Source organism: Eubalaena glacialis, chromosome 15 (assembly GCF_028564815.1).
Source record: "Eubalaena glacialis isolate mEubGla1 chromosome 15, mEubGla1.1.hap2.+ XY, whole genome shotgun sequence".
Lineage (NCBI taxonomy): Eukaryota > Metazoa > Chordata > Mammalia > Artiodactyla > Balaenidae > Eubalaena > Eubalaena glacialis.
Window position 1 is genome coordinate 66,430,862 of NC_083730.1, and position 18,444 is coordinate 66,449,305.

The following is an 18,444-nucleotide window of genomic DNA, read 5'->3' on the forward strand; positions in this document are numbered from 1 at the left end:
GGGTCACGTGTTGGACTGAGATGGTGGCCTCTGAGATTCAGCACGCATTGTTAGCTTCTTGTTTCATTTTAAATACTTAATGTTTCAATTTTTTTTTTTTTAAGATTGATTGATTGATTGATTGATTGATTGCTATGTTGGGTCTTCGTTTCTGTGCGAGGGCTTCCTCTAGTTGCGGCAAGCGGGGGCCACTCTTCATCGCGGTGTGCGGGCCTCTCACTATCGCGGCCTCTCTTGTTGCGGAGCACAGGCTCCAGACGCGCAGGCTCAGTAGTTGTGGCTCACGGGCCTAGTTGCTCCGCGGCATGTGGGATCCTCCCAGACCAGGGCTCAAACCCGTGTCCCCTGCATTAGCAGGCAGATTCTCAACCACTGCGCCACCAGGGAAGCCCCTGTTTCAATATTTTTAAACTAGTTATACAAAATAGAATATATACCCATGTGCTTTATTGGCAAATGGATGTGATGAATATGAAGTTAATATTTTATTTAACATGTTGAATGTCACCAGAACCAGACTTTGATTAGGACACGTGTCATCCCCAGCACAAGGCCTGCTGGGTAGCTGTGAAGGCACAATGGCGCGTGCGGGTGCCCGGGGCTGGGGGACGCCTGCTGGGCTGGGATCCTGGTATGTCTCCTATTTGGTGTAGGGTGCATGCTTGATGCTTGATTAATTACTAATTAACCCTTGTTACTTGGTTTTAGAAATTCAACCCAAAAATCTTCAAGAAGAAGCAGAAGAACGGAAGCTCTGCGAAACCCAGTTGCCCATACTGCTGCTGTGCTGTCGGCAGCAAGGACCGCTCGCTCTCTGTCTGGGTGAGCCCTACTGTGAGCTCGCCGCTCGGCGGGGAGGGGGTGCCTGAAAGAGGAGAGACCCCTCACTTCTGGTGGTGGTCAGTGAGTGTTTCTGCCCTGAACCTGGGCCTGGCCAGAAGAGGCCCCCCTGCCACCCAGCCAGAGCAGCTCTTGTGTCCAGACCCAGGTCACATCTTCAGTAGTCAGGGCCGCAGTTGGCATATTGTGTTGGCTTTACTTTAAAAGAACTTTGTGTAGATATAGAACCTCCATAGTGGATCTACCTGAAGTACACAGCTCAGTGCATCTGTCGTCAGACGTGTTTACTTCCGTGTAACTATTGCCCCGGAATGCTCCCTGCCCCTTCCCTGTCAGGACCCTGCCCCCAGCCCCCCCTCAGCCAGGGCAGCAGCACTAAGGATGTCTGTCACGTGGATGAGCTTTGCCTGTTTCTGGACTTTATATGAATGGAGTCATGCAGTGTTTACTTTTTTGCATCTTGTCTTCTTTTCACTTGGCATAAAGTGGTTGAGCTTTGTGTGTGTTGCGTTAACAATAGTTTATTCCTTATCATTGATTTCCCCATAAGCAGAGTGGATTTGAAGTTGTAGATTTGGAGGTTATTCTTTGGCTGCATTTAGGACAGTTGCTTCTCGCAGAGCAATCCTGTGACCCCATTCCAGACCCTGGACCTGGTGCGTCCTAGGCGGCCCAGGCGCATTCTTCCCGGGCTCCCCTGGGCCTGGGCTCCATCCCTGGTACTTTGACCAAAACATCACTGACGGGTCAGGTGTTGACAGAGGTCCCAGGTTTCTGAGGGGTCTGTAGGCATGTCTGTGGAAGGAAGGCCAGGCTGGTTCTCTTTGGGGAGTGGAACTAGGATGGGGCAAGGTTCTCATGGGTTCCAGGTGCTCAGATTCCACTCCCGTCCTCAGGACTAGGGCTGCCTTAGCGCCTCCTGCCCTCAAGGCGTGTTCCCACCCCAGCCCGCCACCCAGGGGCCCAGGACCAGTGGGCAGGACAGGCAGGCCCTGTGTGTGAGAGCTATGCCTGCTGCTGCTGTGGGAGTGTGGACATGTGCTTAGCCACGTGAGAGGACCAGATGACCCACATGCGCATGGGGAAGGCGGCGGGTACGGTCACCAGACACAGGTTTTCACAGGATGTTGATGACACACTCATTCTGCGTTAAATGAAAAAGCAGGCAACCGTGTGCCTTACTTTAAAGAATAAAATATTTGTCCAAGACGGAAGAGAGGAAGAGTGTTAATAGTGGCTACCCTGGGGCCTGGGTCAGGGCAACATGAACCTGTGTGGTGCGTGGCGCTGGTCACGTGGAGCCTTGGATATGTGTGTGCACCTGAACGTGAGCCTTGAGAAGGGGTGCTAGGTTCTCTCTGAGGCTGTTTTCCTGTCCTGGGACCTGCCTTTGCTGCTGCATTCCCTGCGCAGGCCTTGGCATCCCATCCCTGTTCGGTAGGCCTTCTAGAACCCCCTCCTCCATTGCTGGTCTTGTGTGTATACAGCTGTCTGCCCTGCCAGGCCCGAAGGGGCAGACCCCATGCTGGCACACGTGTCTTTGGCAGGCGTGGGTTCCAGAGTCTCGGTGGAGTCTCGGTGGTGGCCGTCTGAGTAGAGCTGAAGACGCCCCACGTGTCAGCACAGCTCAAACCATGCTCCTGGGTCTGGTGGCGGCAGCTGAGCAGAGTGGACACGGAAGGCCTCATTCATTCATTAACCTTTGCCGCCCTTTCCTTCCAGCTCACGTGTCTAAAACGGCCTTTGGTTGTCATCCATGAGCTGTTTGACAAATCCATCATGGACATTTCCTGGTAAGATGGATTCTCGATTCGAGGCATGGTCTAGGAAAGGAGGAGCCACATGTTGGAGCTCAAGGCCTCCTGGGTGTGATTAGGGTTGGGCAGCCAGGATCCCAGGTGTTGCAGCCAGGACAGACCCCAGGGTGCTGTGCTCCTGGCCCTACTGGAAACCCCTGTTCAGACAGACTGGTGTTCGTCTGGGAAGGAGAGTGCATGATCCTGGTTGCACTTGGCTCTGTCGCTGCGTGAATCGGAGTAGTGTGGCTGTAGAAGCCGTTTCATGCTTCTCAGTGACCTCATTTAGATGTGCACTCCCTCGCAGTTGTTTGTTTTTTAATGCTTTCAAAAATGAGATAAATGAACATGAAACTCTTACAAAGCACAGGGTGAGAGATACTCTGTACATGTGCTGAGAACTAAAGGGCCCAGAGCTCTGTAGAATGGGACTGTCGCCCCCACCTCCGCCTCCCCATGAGCGCGTGGGGGCGTCTCCACAGGCTCTGCCTCCCCCAGGCCACTCCGTGGTGGGTGAGCACTGCGGGGCTTGCGCCTGGCTGCTGATGGCCATCTTTTCCAGGACTCTGAACGGGCTGGGCATCCTGGTGTGCTCCATGGACGGCTCTGTGGCGTTCCTGGATTTCTCCCAGGACGAGCTCGGAGACCCCCTGAGCGAGGAGGAGAAGGTAGGAGCACGGCCACGGCGGCTCTGAGGGACCTCCTCCTGTGACCTACACAGACACATTGTTTCCTGAAGCGTTCCTGGTCCTTTGCCTCTTGTAGACTGTAATCCTTGTCTTCTCTACAAGAGAGATTTAATTTAAAATGAACCTCTATTCATGTCAGAGATCCATTCTATTGGGTTGGCCAAAAATTGGGTTTTTCTGTAACATCTTGCGGAAAATAGAATTGAGTAAGCCCAGGCATCTCCTCTTGAGCTGATAGCCACCCTGGGAGGTGTTCACACTGGAAGAGTGGGAGTGGCTGCCAGGGCTGCTCACGTCCCCTCCCTGTTGTCCTTCGCTAACATACTGGCTTCGGGTCAGCAGTTACAACAGTGATAGCAGTCCTTTCCTAGCACTTACTGTGTGCCAGAGCCAGGGCCACGTTTCTTCACTTAAATTACACAGAACCCCTCCAGGCAGGGCTGGTCCTGTTTCACTGAGGAGAATAACATGTGACCCTGAGGTCTGAGAGCGGAAGCATGAGCCCATCCGCAGCCTTGGGGCCAGGCCTCCTCTCCGCCATGCTCTGCCCAGGACAGGGTGGCCAGTGCTCGTCCTCGGGGACTTGGTGACAGGCACTGCTTTCCCTCCCTCAGACTAGGAGCCTGCCTTCCCGCAAGTGGGCCCACACCAGTATGTGGGGGCAAGAGGCTCCGAGAGCCCAAGGCAGGTGGCAGCTCTCCCCTCAGGGTGCCGTTGCTGCTGGGAGCCCCCTCTTAGGCTTCTGTGGGGACCCCCACTACGATGTTACCCCTCGGGCTTCAGAGTCGGCCTCGCTCACCACAGTGGACTTGCCTGGCACCCACGGTCACTTGTCAGTGGGGGGACATGTGTGTCCACAGCCCCAGCTCTTCCCTCCACCGGTCACTGCCGTCAGGTGACCTCCCCTCTCCTTAGAGAGTCGTAACCCGTCCTGGATGCAGGCAGGGCCCCTGCATTTGAGGAACAGTAGGGCCGAACTCCGAATCCTGCCTTGAGATTCCAGGGGTGCCGGGGAGGGAGTTTTGGCCACAGGCAGGCACTCCAGGTCCTGCAGAGTGGGCCCCAAGGCTGCCTGCCCAGCATCCTTCCTGCGAGGCAGGTGTCCTACTGACCTCTGCTTTGGTCGTTAGCACACCATGTGCGAGTCTGCTCCTTGTCACACTGGCCACTCCAGTGTGCTGGGGCCACTGTCCCTGCCCTCACACAGCCTGGCTTGTGGCACAGGGCTGCTGAGACCTGGGAAGGTGGGGCTGGCCCTGCTTGGAAGGGTCAGGACGTGTTGGGGGCAATGCGGGCAGAGAAAGGTTCCCCTAGGCCTGCGTGCCAGGCCTTTCCTTGCTCTCAGGGGCTGTGTTAGCGACCCCATGGCGACCTCCAGCCACGTGGGGCTGATGGCTGCAGCTGGAGCAGTGAAGGCAGCTCTGGGTTTCAGTGTCTGATTCCCAAGAAGCGTTTGGGGTCCTTGGAGTGATTTAAGAGCCTTACATTAGCAATTTGAATGTCGTAATTTCAGTTCAGCAAATGTTTGTTGCTGTTTGTTCTGCACCAGACCTGCTGTAGGTGTTTTCCTGAGGGTTACGCATCCACTTTCATCCCTGAAGGCTGTAAACATCGAGGGAGGGTACAAGGCCTCTCCTGAGTCATCTAAACAGGCAAACAGGGTGGGAGGTTTCAGAGAGCCAGCGTCCAGGGTTCCGGGACCCTGCCCAGGGCTCTCTCGCTCTGAGCTGGGAGCCAGCACGCAGCTCGCCCACTGGTGGGCAGTGTCCCGGCCGGTTTGTTGCACTTCCCTCTCTCTGCCTTCTCTAGAGCCGCATCCATCAGTCCACCTACGGCAAGAGTTTGGCCATCATGACCGAGACCCAGCTCTCCACCGCCGTCATCGAGAACCCCGAGATGCTCAAGTACCAGCGGAGGCAGCAGCAGCAGCAGCTGGACCAGAAGGGCTCTGCGGCCAGAGAGACAGGTTCCGCTACCTCGGTCACTGGCGTCGTCAACGGGGAGAGTCTGGAGGACATCAGGAAGGTGAGGGCTGGGCCCAGCGGCACTGAGGACACAGGCACGTGCCCAGGGGCGGCACAAGGCCAGGAGGGCAAGAGGCCATCTAGACAGTGCACAGACATGGGCAGGGAGCTGGGAGCCAGCAGGGGGCCACTCGGCCTTATTGCCCTTGTCTGCGTGCGGCAGCAGCGGGGCCCAGGGCACCTTATCAAAGGCCCCGCCCCAAGGAGATCCAGAGGAGGGCGTCCTTTGGGGTACTTCAAACCTCACCTCTAGCCTTTCTAGGAGATTCTAGATACTGAGAACAGTGGGTTTCAGGCTCTGCCCTCAAGAGACGTCTGTTGACTCCCCCTTCTTCCTCTGGAAGCCCATGTTTCCCTGGGGGGTCGGGGTGGAGATGGGAAGGGAACAGGACAGATGTTGGGAGCTAAAACCCTCTCCAGGAGCTCATGCAGGGTGTCACACTCCCCAGGTGGTTCAGACACAGTGTGTGACAAACCCTGGGTTGTGAGCCTTCATTGAAAGAAAGTTTGAAATTGTGGCTTAGAGACAGGGGTCTCATCTGTTAGCTCCGTTGTTGAGCCCCATGGCTGCTGGGTGCGTGTGGCCGGCCGGGCATGTGCTCACTGCTCCAGGGACCTGGCCAGGTGGGAATTGGAGATAGAAAGGAAGATGTTGGAGCTGGTTCACCTGGGAGTGTCTGTCCTTGCTGCCTTACTGTGCAGGAGGTCGAGCACACACCCTGATAAAAACGCTTATTGTTTAATGAGTGGCTTAGTTTAGTTGTATCTGAAAGGCCAGAGGGGAGTTAGAATACATTTCATTAGAAGTCTTATTTGTTGGTATTCGGAGATTCAGAAACGTTTCCATTCCTTTATGTCTCTCTACTTTGCCAGAATCTTTTAAAGAAACAAGTTGAGACTCGGACAGCAGATGGTCGGAGGAGAATCACGCCTCTCTGCATAGCACAGCTGGACACTGGGTACTCGTTCACTCACCGAGCTTTCTGTGGCCTTCTCTGGGAGGTCTTCCTCTCTCCTTTCGCCAGGTAGCACTATCATAACCAGGTCTTCACAGGCTCTTGGGCCAGCCTCACCCACAGAGTCTGGAAGTGAGTTGATTCCAGCTTCCCAGCAGCCTCAAAGCCTTGCACTACTGCAGAGCCCTGTGCACACCTGATGGTGGTGCAGGCGGGTGGGGAGGCTGTCCCTGCTTTGTTGAAGATACCAGGGAGAGAAAAGTCAGACTGATTTTTTTTCTGTTTCTCTTTCCACTTTTATAGCCTTCTCTTTCTGATTAAGAAAGGAATATGTACACATTATGGAAAACAGTAAAAGCACAAAGATACGATCACTGTTAATGTTTTGGTGTCCGTATCTCCTGTTTGTTCCTGTATCTTGACCTTGCATCCATTTTAATAACTAGTTCTCTGAAGCATTGGTTTGCTGACGGTCCAGGTGCCCCGCCTGTGAACGCACCGTGATTTACTTAACCAGCCCCTTAACTGTGGACGTGTAGTTTGTACGGTGTTTTGTGATTGTAAATGAATCTCTGAGCACACCTGTGACTGTTCTCTCAGGACACTTCCCAGAAGTGGACTTGCTGGGTGGGGGGTAGATTTCCCTGATGGAGCAGAGAGGGACAGTGGATTCAGCTGGATTTGTCCTTGTCTTGGCATCTGTCGTCGGGCTTGCTTTTGTATTGGTCATTCTCCCCAAAGTGAGGTATGTTGATTCAAAGGATGATAAGGCCCCATGTGAGAGGAATAGGCCGACCATCAAGATGACTCACTCTTTTCAGCCCGTCTCCTCAGGGCACCACGCACAGTAGTCCTCTGCACTTCCCACTCGTTCCTCCACAAGCTGTTCCAAATCTTCCCTGAAGTCTGCGGAGACCATCAGTCATGTGATGTGCTGATGGCCTCCTCATGTCAGGTGTGCAAGTGCCGAGGCCCTGGAGGGCAGTGACCTGACCAGGTAGAGCCAGAACCAACTTCCAGACTCCTCCCATAGAGTGGTTTTCTCTTGATCAAACCTTTTTCCCATTATGAACCTATGCAGAGAATGCCACCTGCCCACCTTTATTAGGACCAAGTGAAACCAAGTATGTGACAGTGCTTGAACATTTCAGAGCTGATGGGAATGAGGCTTGTAGAGGTGGTAGAAGTGGTGGTGGCACTTTTGTTCTGTGGATCCTTCCAGGCCTCACCTGGTGAGGAGGCAGAGGTGGTAGATGACTTCCTGCCTGGCCTTGAGCCAGCTTTCTGCCATGGGGCACATATTTCTGGTACCAGAACTTGATTCTTTTTTTCCTCTTGATTCCCATGTCAAAACAAGTAGCAATGGAAGAGGTAATTATTAGCTTATCTAATCAAGAAAGAAAAAAGTTGCAAATAATTAAAATAGACATAAATGGGAAATAATCACAGGTGAAGAATAAATCAAAAGGGTGAAAGACATCTTTGCTGAACTCTGCAAATAAATTTGAAAGTGAATTATTTTGGGGAAAACAAAAATTACCAAAATTGAAGAAAATCTGTACAGATGAATTATTATAGAAGAAATAGATGACACTGTCAAAGAGTTAACCTATCAAAGGCCACCAGACTAAGACGGCTTGACAGGAAAATTCTAACAAACTTTTAAAGAACAGGTCATTCTAATACTATTGAAAATATTCTAGTGCTTTGAAAAAGAAGGAAAGCTTGCAAAATCTTTTTTTTTAATGAACACAATATTCAAATTTCATAATCAAAATGTGACAAAGATATAATAAATTTCTGATTAATCTTATTTCCAAATGTCAATGCAAAATCCTAAATAAAATTATAACAAACAGAATGATACAATGTGTTAAAATGCTAATACACTGTAAACAAGTAAAATTTATTTCAGGAAAGCAAGATGGTTCAAATGATTTGGGGAAACTTAATTTACTCCTACATGTCAGTAGATCAAAATAAATAAATTATATGATCATCTTCGTAGATGCTTAAGAGGCATTTTTATTAAACCCAACATCATTGTTATTTAAAACTCAGTTAAATGGCAACAGATAGATGTTTGTTAAACTTGTTAAACTATCTTATTTCAAATTAAATTTAAAAACTGAACACATGTCTACTCTTTTGACTGTAATTTAACATTGTTCTAGAGATCCAAGCTCCTATGGTTAGTTAAGAGAAAGAAGAAATTAGAAAGGAGGTGGTAAATGTGTCATTAGTCAAAGATGGTATAATCTGCAAGAGAATTAACTGGAAAAACCACCATAGACAGTAAAAGAAGACAATGAGATGACTGGGTGCAACATAGCAAGATCAAGTAGCACCAGTTACCTTTAGAAGATGCAAAGGAAGAAATCACTTTCACAAATGCAGTACCTAGAATGTAACACGAAATGGAGATCTTTATGAAGAAAAAATTTTAAACTCTACTGAGATACCTAAAAGAAAATTCACAGAAATTACTAGAAATGCATACCATTTATTAGATAGGATGTCTCGATATCATAAAGATGACAAATCTCCCTCAGCCTGTAAATGTAACATGAGCCAATACAAATAACCACAGGAGTTTTCAGCATCAGACAAACTGATTCTGAAGTTCTGTGAAAAAGTACATAGGAGTAGCTAAAATATTTCTGAAAAAGATTAATCAGGAAAGACTAGCCCCACTAGAAATTAAATCTTACAAGCTATAATAATTAAAATAGTGAGGTACTGACACGTGAATAGAACAGTGGAATACAATAGAAAACTCAGAAATAGACTCAAATATTTATGAGAACTTTAAAGGTAATATTTTGCATCTGTGACGAATCATTACCTAATTCAGTAAATGAAGTCAGGAAGTGATACTCTCTAGAAACAAAATTGGAGCCCTACAAGAATATGCAATGGAGAAAAGACAGTTTCTTCAGCAAGTGGTGTTGAGAAAGCTACACAGCCACATGTAAATCAATGAAGTTAGAACATTGCCTCACACCATATACAAAAACAACTCAAAATGGCTTAAAGACTTAAATATAAAACATGACACCATAAACTCCTAGAAGAGAATGTAGGCAAACATTCTCTGAGATAAATCGTACCAATGTTTTCTTCAGTCAGTCTCCCAAGGCAATAGAAATAAAAACAAGGGCTTCCCTGGTGGCTCAGTAGTTAAGAATCTGCCTGCCAACGCAAGGGACACGGGTTTGAGCCCTGGCCCGGGAAGATGCCACATGCCACGGAGCAACTAAGCCCATGTGCCACAACTACTGAGCCTGAGCTCTAGAGCCTGCAAGCCACAACTACTGAGCCCACGTGCCACAACTGCTGAAGCCTGCGCGCCTAGAACCCGTGCTCCACAACAAGAGAAGCCCACGCACCACAACGAAGAGCAGCCCCCGCTCACTGCAACTAGAGAAAGCCCGTGCACAGCAACGAAGACCCAAGACAGCCAAAAATAAAAAATAAATAAATTTATTTTTAAAAAGAAATAAAAACAAAAATAAACAGAACCTAATCAAACTTACAAGCTTTTGTACAGCAAAGGAAATCATGAACAAAATGAAAAGACAGCCTACAAACTGGGAGAAAATATTTGCAAATGATGCGGCTGACAAGGGCTTAATTTCCAAAATACAGGAACAGCTCATACAACTCAATAATAAAAAAACAACCCAATCGAAAAATGGGCAGAAGACCTAAACAGACATTTCTCCAAAGAAAACATACAGATGGCCAACAGAGACATGAAAGGATGCTCAACACCACTAATTATTAGAGAAATGCAAATCAAAACTACAGTGAAGTACCACCTCGCACTGGTCAGAATGGCCATGATTAAAAAGTCTACAAGTAACAAATGCTGGAAAGGGAGAAAAGTGAACCCTCCTACACTGCTGATGGGAATGTAAATTGGTGCAGCCACTATGGAGAATAGTATGGAGGTTCTTCAAAAAACTAAAGTAGAGTTGCCATGTGATCCACCAATCCCACTCCTGGGCATATATCTGGAGAAGGCAATAATTCAAAAAGATACATGCACCCCAATGTTCATAGCACACTGTTCACAATAGCTGAGACATGGAAACAACCTAAATGTCCATCGACAGATGAATGGATAAAGAGGATGTGGTTTATATACAATGGAATACTACTCAGCCATAAAAAAGAATGAAATAATGTCATTTGCAGCTACATGGATGGACCTAGCGATGGTCATACTAAGTAAAGTAAGTCAGAAAGAGAAAGACAAATACCATATGATATCACTTATATGTGGAATCTAAAATATGACACAGATGAACCTATCTACAAAACAGAAACAGACTCACGGACATAGAGAGCGGACTTGTGGTTGCCGGGGGGAGGTGGTGGGGGAGGGATGGATTGGGAGTTTGGGATTAGCAGATGCAAACTATTATATATAGGATGGATAAACAACAAGGTCCTACTGTATAGCACAGGGAACTGTATTCAGAATCCTATGATAAACCGTAATGGAAAAGAATGTGTGTGTGTGTGTGTGTGTGTGTGTGTATATATAACTGAATCATCTTGCTGTACAGCAGAAATTAACACAACGTTGTAAATCAACTATACTTCAATAAAATAAATTTAAAAAAACATTTGGAGCCCTATCTCACGCATTAAAATTTTGCACAGCTCAGAAATTTTTCAGAGAACATTCTGAACATCTCAGAGATTTTTTTTAATGTTTAACTTTTTTATTATTTAAAATTTTAGAATATTCCATAGAAGAATACTTTCATAACCTCAGAGGTAAAAAAAGTCTTCTACAAATTACACAAAAGTTAGACCACACGAAAATAACATGTTTTTGCAAGGAAAATTACATGATAAATAGTCAAAACACAACATCCTGGGGAAAATATTTCCTGTCCATATAGGAATTTTTGAATATGTAAATAGGTCTTACAATCAATAATAAAGACCAATAACCAAATAGAACAATGGATGACAGCTACGAACAAACAGCTCCCAAAAAAGGGAAATCAGATGTTTCTAGATGAAAAAATTTCAACCTTGCATCAAAATAATGGCAAATTAAAATTGTAGTAAGATACCATTTTTCATCTCTCAGATTATCAGGTATCAAGAAGTTGATAAAACCGTTGATGAGGGTTTGGGGGAATAGGCACCCATGCACGGCTTGTGAGGTGAACCTCAAAGCAAGGCTCTTGAGAACTATTTATCCAAAATCGTCGATGAACATTCCATTTGCTGCTGCAGTTCCTTCTAGGAATTTATCCCACGTAACGTGTGAAACAAGTGGGATGACAGTTACAACAGCAGGCGTCTCTGTGTGTGCCCCGTGTCATGCGCTACAGGAAGTAGGTTAGTCCAGACAGCGGCCTCGTAGGGAGGGTCCTGTCATCTCTTTTGCAGACATGGTGGCTGAGGTGCCCAAGGCCTCAGAGCCTGTGCGTGGCTGAGCCATGATACCCAGGGCCCTCAGCTGGCACACTGCAGTGTGTGTTACAGAAACACCAGGAAACCGTCCAGCTGTTCTCACGAGAGGCTGGTTGGGTAAACCATGGCACGTCCACGCTGCCCATAATGAAAGGGAGGCCCACTCTGTGCGCTGTGTTTCCCCAGCCCCAAGACACATTTGCACATGGTAACACCTCTTGAGATCAGGGTGCGTCTTATCAGTGACACCTGACAGTTATAATCGGTCGCAGTTTTTTTCTTTCTTAGTGGTATATAAAGTACCAATTCATCTTAGATCTAATTAAATGTAGTGTATGAAGTGATTTTAATTTCCTTTTTACTTTTCTGTAACTTGCATAAAAATTCTGCCATGAAAATACATTGCCATTGGACCCAGAAAAAAATTTGCTTAGGATGTGTAAGTACTCGACGTGGTGCTCGACGTCCAAGGCTGACTTTTCTCCTTCTCGACAACAGGGACTTCTCCACGGCCTTCTTCAACAGCATCCCGCTCTCGGGTTCCCTGGCGGGCACCATGCTCACCTCTCACAGCAGCCCGCAGCTGCTGCCGCTGGACTCCAGCACCCCCGTCCCCTTCGGCACCTCGAAGCCTTCCACAGAGCCTGTGGCGGCGACTGGCACCAGGCCTGCGGGCGATTCTGTCAGTAAGGACAGGTGAGTAGGTGCCAAGCTTGGTCCTGTACCTGGGCAAGTGCGGTTTGGACAGTTCCAGGGACACTTCGTGGCCTCTTCAGTAAAGAAAAGAGACAGGTGCTTGGTTTCAGATGAGGGCCTGCTCAGAAGGGAGCCTTGATCAGGAGAGTCTGATGATTAGGGCCCTGAGGACTTCACGTCCTGGGGGAAGATGCAGTCCCAGGATGGGAATACTAAGGGTGGCAACTGGCCAGTGACGCATCACCTGCCACGGGGCCAGCCCACCTTCGGCCAGCTTGCTCGTGTGCCACGGCACAGACTCCCCTCACACTCAGAATACATTTGCTCGGGGAGCCCGTGTCTTCACTGACCATCACCTGGAAACCAAACTAGGAGTCTGAAAGGACCAGAGGAGCATGACTAAGAGCCAGGAGCCATTTGCCCAGCGCCTGCTCTGAGTGACAAGCTGTGCCAGGCCCGACGTGTGCAGGGGTTGATTGGTGGGTCCTCATCTCCGGGGAGGATCTAGGCTGGTAGCGGAAGAGGTGGCCACAGGGGTGCGGGGCTGGCCCTCTGAGGGCCTTGGTGGGCAGGTCTCAGGAAGGCTTCTCATTTAGGCTGAGCCAGGGGACGGGGCTGGGGAGTAGGGGCAACAGCGAGAGCAGAGGCCCGGAGCCTGAAGAGGGGTGGGCGAGGGGAGGAAGGCTGGCTTCTCCCTGGAGTGGACACACAGGCGCTGGGACTTGCACCTTAGGAAACGACCAGCAGTGGGGCCCAAGTTTAGCTGCCGCACTGGCACACAACTGACAGTGTCAACGTGACCCTCCATCCCCAGGGACAGGGCCGTGCGTTATCACAGCTCCTGCCTCTGGTGTCATGGCTGTGGAGGCATGCGCCAGGCTTCGAGTGTCCCCTCTCCCTTGAGGGAAGAGAAGGGTATGGAGCAGCAAGACCAGTCAGGAAGCAGAGCATTGGGAGGAAGGGTGTCTGGGGAAGGACAGGACGCCAGGTTTGCAAAATGTTCAACAGTTGGCCGTGCAGGTTCCAGGAGAGGAGGGGAGGGTCATACAGGTGCCTGCGGGCGTCTGGCCGGGGGTCCAGCGGTGGGGAGGGCAGTTAGCCCGGATGTGGGCAGAGGAGGCCCCGTGGCTTTGACCCAGCGTGTGGGATGTGCTGGGACAACAGGGAGCTGGCAAGCTCCAGCCTGAGCTCCCTTTTCTCTGTGGAGTCAGAGACACAGGGAGCACTTGGAGGAGAGCATAAAGGGTGTGTGATTGTCCCTGTGAGACCATGGTCAGAGCTGGTAGTCAGAGCGGGTTGGGTGGAGCTGCTGTATTCAGGTTGTGGAGACAGAGCTTTATGGTGAGGAAAAGGGGGTTGTAGGAACCACTGTTGAGGCCTCGTGCTACCCCCAGAAGCTCTGAGAACACTAAAGTGGTATGGGTGTGAGTGCATTTGCTCACAGCCTTCTCAGAAAGCCAAACTCCCAGAACTTTAATATGTGAAGGTATTAAAGAAAGTTGGCAATAGTCAATTACGTCTTGAAATTATTTATGGAAGTTTGATATTTGTGCCCCATTCACTTGGCTCCAAGCCCCACAAATCCCGGACTCCCGGATCCTCAGTGGGTTGTGCTGACGTGGCCTTCCGTCTCCACCCCACCCCCAGCGTGAATGCGGCCTCTGCTCCCGCTGCACCGTCCCCCTCCATCCTGACAACCCCGTCCAAGATCGAACCTATGAAAGCGTTCGACTCCCGATTCACGGAGCGCTCCAAAGCCACGCCGGGGGCTCCTGCCTTGGTCGGTTTGACCCCGACAGCTATGGAAAGGTAGGTGGTGGCTGTGTGGGGTCCCAGAGATGGGGAGGGTACAGACTTGGGCCAGCCGTGCCATGTCCGCCTTCCTGTGAGGGTGCAGACTCCTGTCCCTCTGTATTCAGGAGCCACCACTCTGAGGAGAAAGGTGTGGCTGCTTCACGGAGCCATGGGGTGGGGGTGGGGTGGGGACCAAAGGGCAGAGGCACGAGGGCTGGTGGGTGTAGAGGCTGTGCTGAGATGGTCAGAGGGTGGAAGGCTCTGGTCCTGGCTTTCTGCTCAGACACTGACCAGGAGGTCGGGAGCTGAGATTAAAGTGATGGAGGGGAGGCCTCTGTGAGGTCCAACGGGCTTCTGAGCCCCTGCAGCATGTCCTCTGCACCTTCCTGAGTACAGGCAGCAGTCATGGGGCGGCAGGAGTCCTCCTGAGGAGCCACACTGAGTGTTTCAGCCTCTGTTGTTGACACAGAGCTTCTCTGCCTCCTGGGAGGGCCTCCTGCCAAGCCCGCTGTGGCACGGAGCTCACTGCCTGGTCCAGCAAGTCGAAGGCTGGGAGAGTCTGAGCGGGGGCCGGGCCACCTTCCTCCACACAGGCCGGGGCCTTGAGTGCCAACCTGGAGCTGTGACCCACTGCAAGGTGATTGGGCTCAGCGTTACCATTAGCCACATCAGGGACGTGGACCAGAGACTCTTGCAGGAGCCACATGGCCAGAAGGTGCCCAGTGGAGGGAGCATCTGGGATGAGACCTGTCCTTGCCATGGACGGTGTCTTGGAGCTAAAGCCACACTGTACTGTCCCCGGGGCTTCACCCATGTTCTCAAAACTGCTTGTCTGAGTGGGATTCGTCCTTGGAGAATAGGCCCCAGAAGCCAGCATGGGAGGACTGTCCCTTCAGGTCAGCAGTGGCCTCTGTGACTTTGGCGTGGGATCTGCAGTGTGGTCACGTCTGTTTTATATAGGTGTTTCATGTGATCTTTTTACCCAGCAATTTTTCTGCCCAGCAATATAGAGGATCTGAAACCTCCCTGCTGCTAAACATTCTGAAATGCTGGATGAAACGTAACATGTGTCCCTAAAGTATGTGACTAGTTCACAAGAAAGTAAGTGAAGTCCCTAGGAGCCAAAGTCTAAGAGTGAACAAAACAACGAGAGCAGTGGGTGTTAGGCCAGGAGGTTACTGGCCTGGTGAACAAGGACCTTGAGTGTTAATGGCCACACAGATTTGAGACAGGGCCTTAGGCCTGAGCCACGTAGGGATTGGAACTAAGACACTAGCATGAAGTCAAACTGCTTAAAAAAGTGTACCTCCAGTGAGAGGGGGGCTAGAAGAAACCTGACTGACAGCATAGGAACATGGCCAGAGCCTGGAATGTCTCAGCCGGCCCTCTGAGTTAGGAAAACAGTCTTCCCCTGAGGCTGTGTCACCACAGGCCTGCCCTCAAGTAGATTGGAGGTCACTTTAACACTACCTTTGTCATCTGGAAATCACCAAGCCAAGAACTGGACACAAAAGAAGATTCTAGTCTAATTAACACCCCAGAGGCACTTGGCAAAGCAAATACAAATCCATCCTGACCCCAGGGGGTACTGTGTTCCCACTAAAGAAACACTGCCTGAGATGACTCAGAATCCAAAGGAACAAAGCGCATGAAGAAACCCTGATCATCCACGCATGTCAGGAGACGTCAGGAGCAGAAGGTGTAGACCTCTGTACCTCTGATGGTAGATTGTCAGATGGTGGCTGTAAAATAAACACACGTAAGATGGTCAAAGACAAGAAAGATAAAGAAAACGTGAGGAAAGATTCGTATACTATCCCATGTATAAAAATTAAATCAAAATGGATTGAAGAACTAAATGTAAGAGTTAAACTATAAAACTCTTACAAGAAAACATAGATGTGACCTTAGATTAGAAAACTATTTCTTAGATGTGACACCTAAAACACAAGCAACTAAAGAAAAAATAGAAAAATTGGGCATTATCAAAACTTAAAACTTTTGTGCTTCAAAGAGCACTGTCAGCAGAATGAAAGGACAACCTACTAAATGGGAGAAAATATTTGCAAATCACATCAACAGTAAAAAGAGTAATAACCCAGTTTTAAAATGGACAAAGGATTTAAATAGACATTTCTCCAAAGAAGATACACAAACAACCATAAGCACATAAAAAGACATTCAACATCATTAGTCATCAGAGAAATGCAAACCAAAACTACAGTGAACTACCACTTCGCACCCACTAGGATCCGTGATCAAAAAGTCAGATAATAAGAAGTGTTGGTGAGGATGGGGAGAAATCAGGACCCTCATAGATTCTGGTGGGATTGTAAAATGGTTCAGCTGGTTCAGAGGACAATCTGGCGTTTCCATAAATGGTTAAAATAGAGTTACCATCTGAGCCAGCAGTCCCAACCTAGGTAGATACCCAAGAGAATTGAAAACATATTCACGTAAAAACTTGTACACAAAAGTTCATATCAGGGGGCTTCCCTGGTGGTCCAGTGGTTAAGAATCCACCTTCCAATGCAGGGGACATGGGTTCGATCCCTTGTCAGGGAACTAAGATCCCACATGCTGCGGGGCAACTAAGCCCTAGCACCGCAGCTAGAGAGCCCGTTTGCCGCAAATACTGAGCCTGCACACCACAACTAGAGAGAAGCCTGCATGCTGCAACGAAAGATCCACATACCGCAATGAAGACCCAACACAGCCAAAAAAAAAGTTCATATCCATATTATTCATAATAGCCAAAAAGTGGAAATATCCCAAATGTCCGTCAATTGAATGGATTTTTAAAATGTGGTACATCCATACAATATATCAGTAATATTATGTGGCAATACTTGCTTAAAAAGGAATGGAATGCTTATACATGCTAAGTGAAAGAAGCCAGTCACAAAGGACCACATGTTATATGATTCCATTTATATTTAATTCCAGAATAGGCAAATCCATGGAGACAGAAAGTATGTTAGTGGTTGCCGGGGCAGGATGGGGTGAGTGCTGATGGATACAAAGTTTCTTTTTGGGATTATGAAAATGCGCAAGGCTTAGTGGTGATGATTGATGGCCTTATGAATTACTAAAAACTACTGAATTCTATACTTTAAAATGGTGACTTTTATGGTATGTGAATTATAGCTCAGTAAGGAATAATACACCATCAAAAAGACCAGATAGATTTGGAAATGAACCCAAAAATACTTTTGGAAAAGAAAAATAATAATCATTTCAATTGAAGAGTCAGCGGAGGGAATTCCTTGGCGGTCCAGTGGTTAGGACTCAGTGCTTTCACTGCCAGGGGCCCAGGTTTCAATCCCTGGTCGGGGAACTAAGATCCTGCAAGCCACGCGTCCAAAAAAAAAAAACCTCAGTGGGCATATTTGACAGCAGAGGAGGCCCAGCTGAGGAGCGCATTTGATCTGAGGAAATGGCCTGGGTGCTGCAGAGGTGAAGAGGTGGAGCCCAAGGAGGAGAGTCTGGAGGGCAGAGAGTAGGGTCTGCGTGCACCTAACAGGAGTTCCCCAAAGAGGGCGGGCTGTGGGGCATTGGTCAAGAGGGAGTGGCCGATGTTTCACAGGCTTAAGCAAGTATTGAAATCTCAGTTTTGAAAATGGAGTGAGGTCTGAATAGCCAGAATAAAACACAATCTCCACCTTAGTGAAACCACAGGGCACCATAGCTAGGAATTCCTTCTGTTCACTGAGGAAGGATGTTCACCTTGCAGGTCTCCATGGCCCTTATCGCTGTCAATTCCTAGCTCTCGGGGAGTGCAGACCCTGCTTTGAGAAGTGCAGAGGCTACCCCTTGAATCGGGCTGCTAGAGGGCAAAGTCTTGATGCATGACCTGGGCCCTGATGTCACCAGGGATTGTCCCTCAGTAGCTGTGTTACCCACATCTCATAAGGCCTTTCAGCCACACATACAGCTCCAGCAGGAACTATAGAATGAGGGCTCATCAAGTTTGCCATTCTCAGCTTCTCCCTTGAAAAGGCAGTGAATAAATAAAAGAATCAACAACCCAAAAAAATAAGAAAGAAAGTGGCAGTGAGTGAGTATTCACTTAGGGCCAAGCTTCCTGCTTCCGAGGCAGCAGGAGGGTCTGGTATCAGGCATGGTAAGTTCACCTCCTGAACATCCCTCTTGCTTCAGCTGTTTATCCCTCCCTCCCTCCTCCCTGAATAACTGAAAACCACTGATCTTT

At 48.9% G+C, this 18,444-nt stretch overlaps 1 protein-coding gene across 5 annotated transcripts in view; it reads left to right on the forward strand.

Moving 5' to 3' along the window:
• The window catches only part of LOC133075466 (protein HIRA), a 74,126-nt gene that overhangs the window by 28,182 nt on the left and 27,500 nt on the right, over nucleotides 1–18,444 (forward strand). For all 5 annotated transcript variants that reach the window (XM_061169726.1, XM_061169727.1, XM_061169728.1 and 2 more), the window contains 7 exons: nucleotides 709–822; nucleotides 2,563–2,633; nucleotides 3,199–3,304; nucleotides 5,135–5,350; nucleotides 6,223–6,308; nucleotides 12,243–12,440; nucleotides 14,088–14,249. In XM_061169726.1, coding sequence (XP_061025709.1) covers nucleotides 709–822; nucleotides 2,563–2,633; nucleotides 3,199–3,304; nucleotides 5,135–5,350; nucleotides 6,223–6,308; nucleotides 12,243–12,440; nucleotides 14,088–14,249 — 953 coding nt within the window. The remainder of the gene's footprint in view (nucleotides 1–708; nucleotides 823–2,562; nucleotides 2,634–3,198; nucleotides 3,305–5,134; nucleotides 5,351–6,222; nucleotides 6,309–12,242; nucleotides 12,441–14,087; nucleotides 14,250–18,444) is intronic.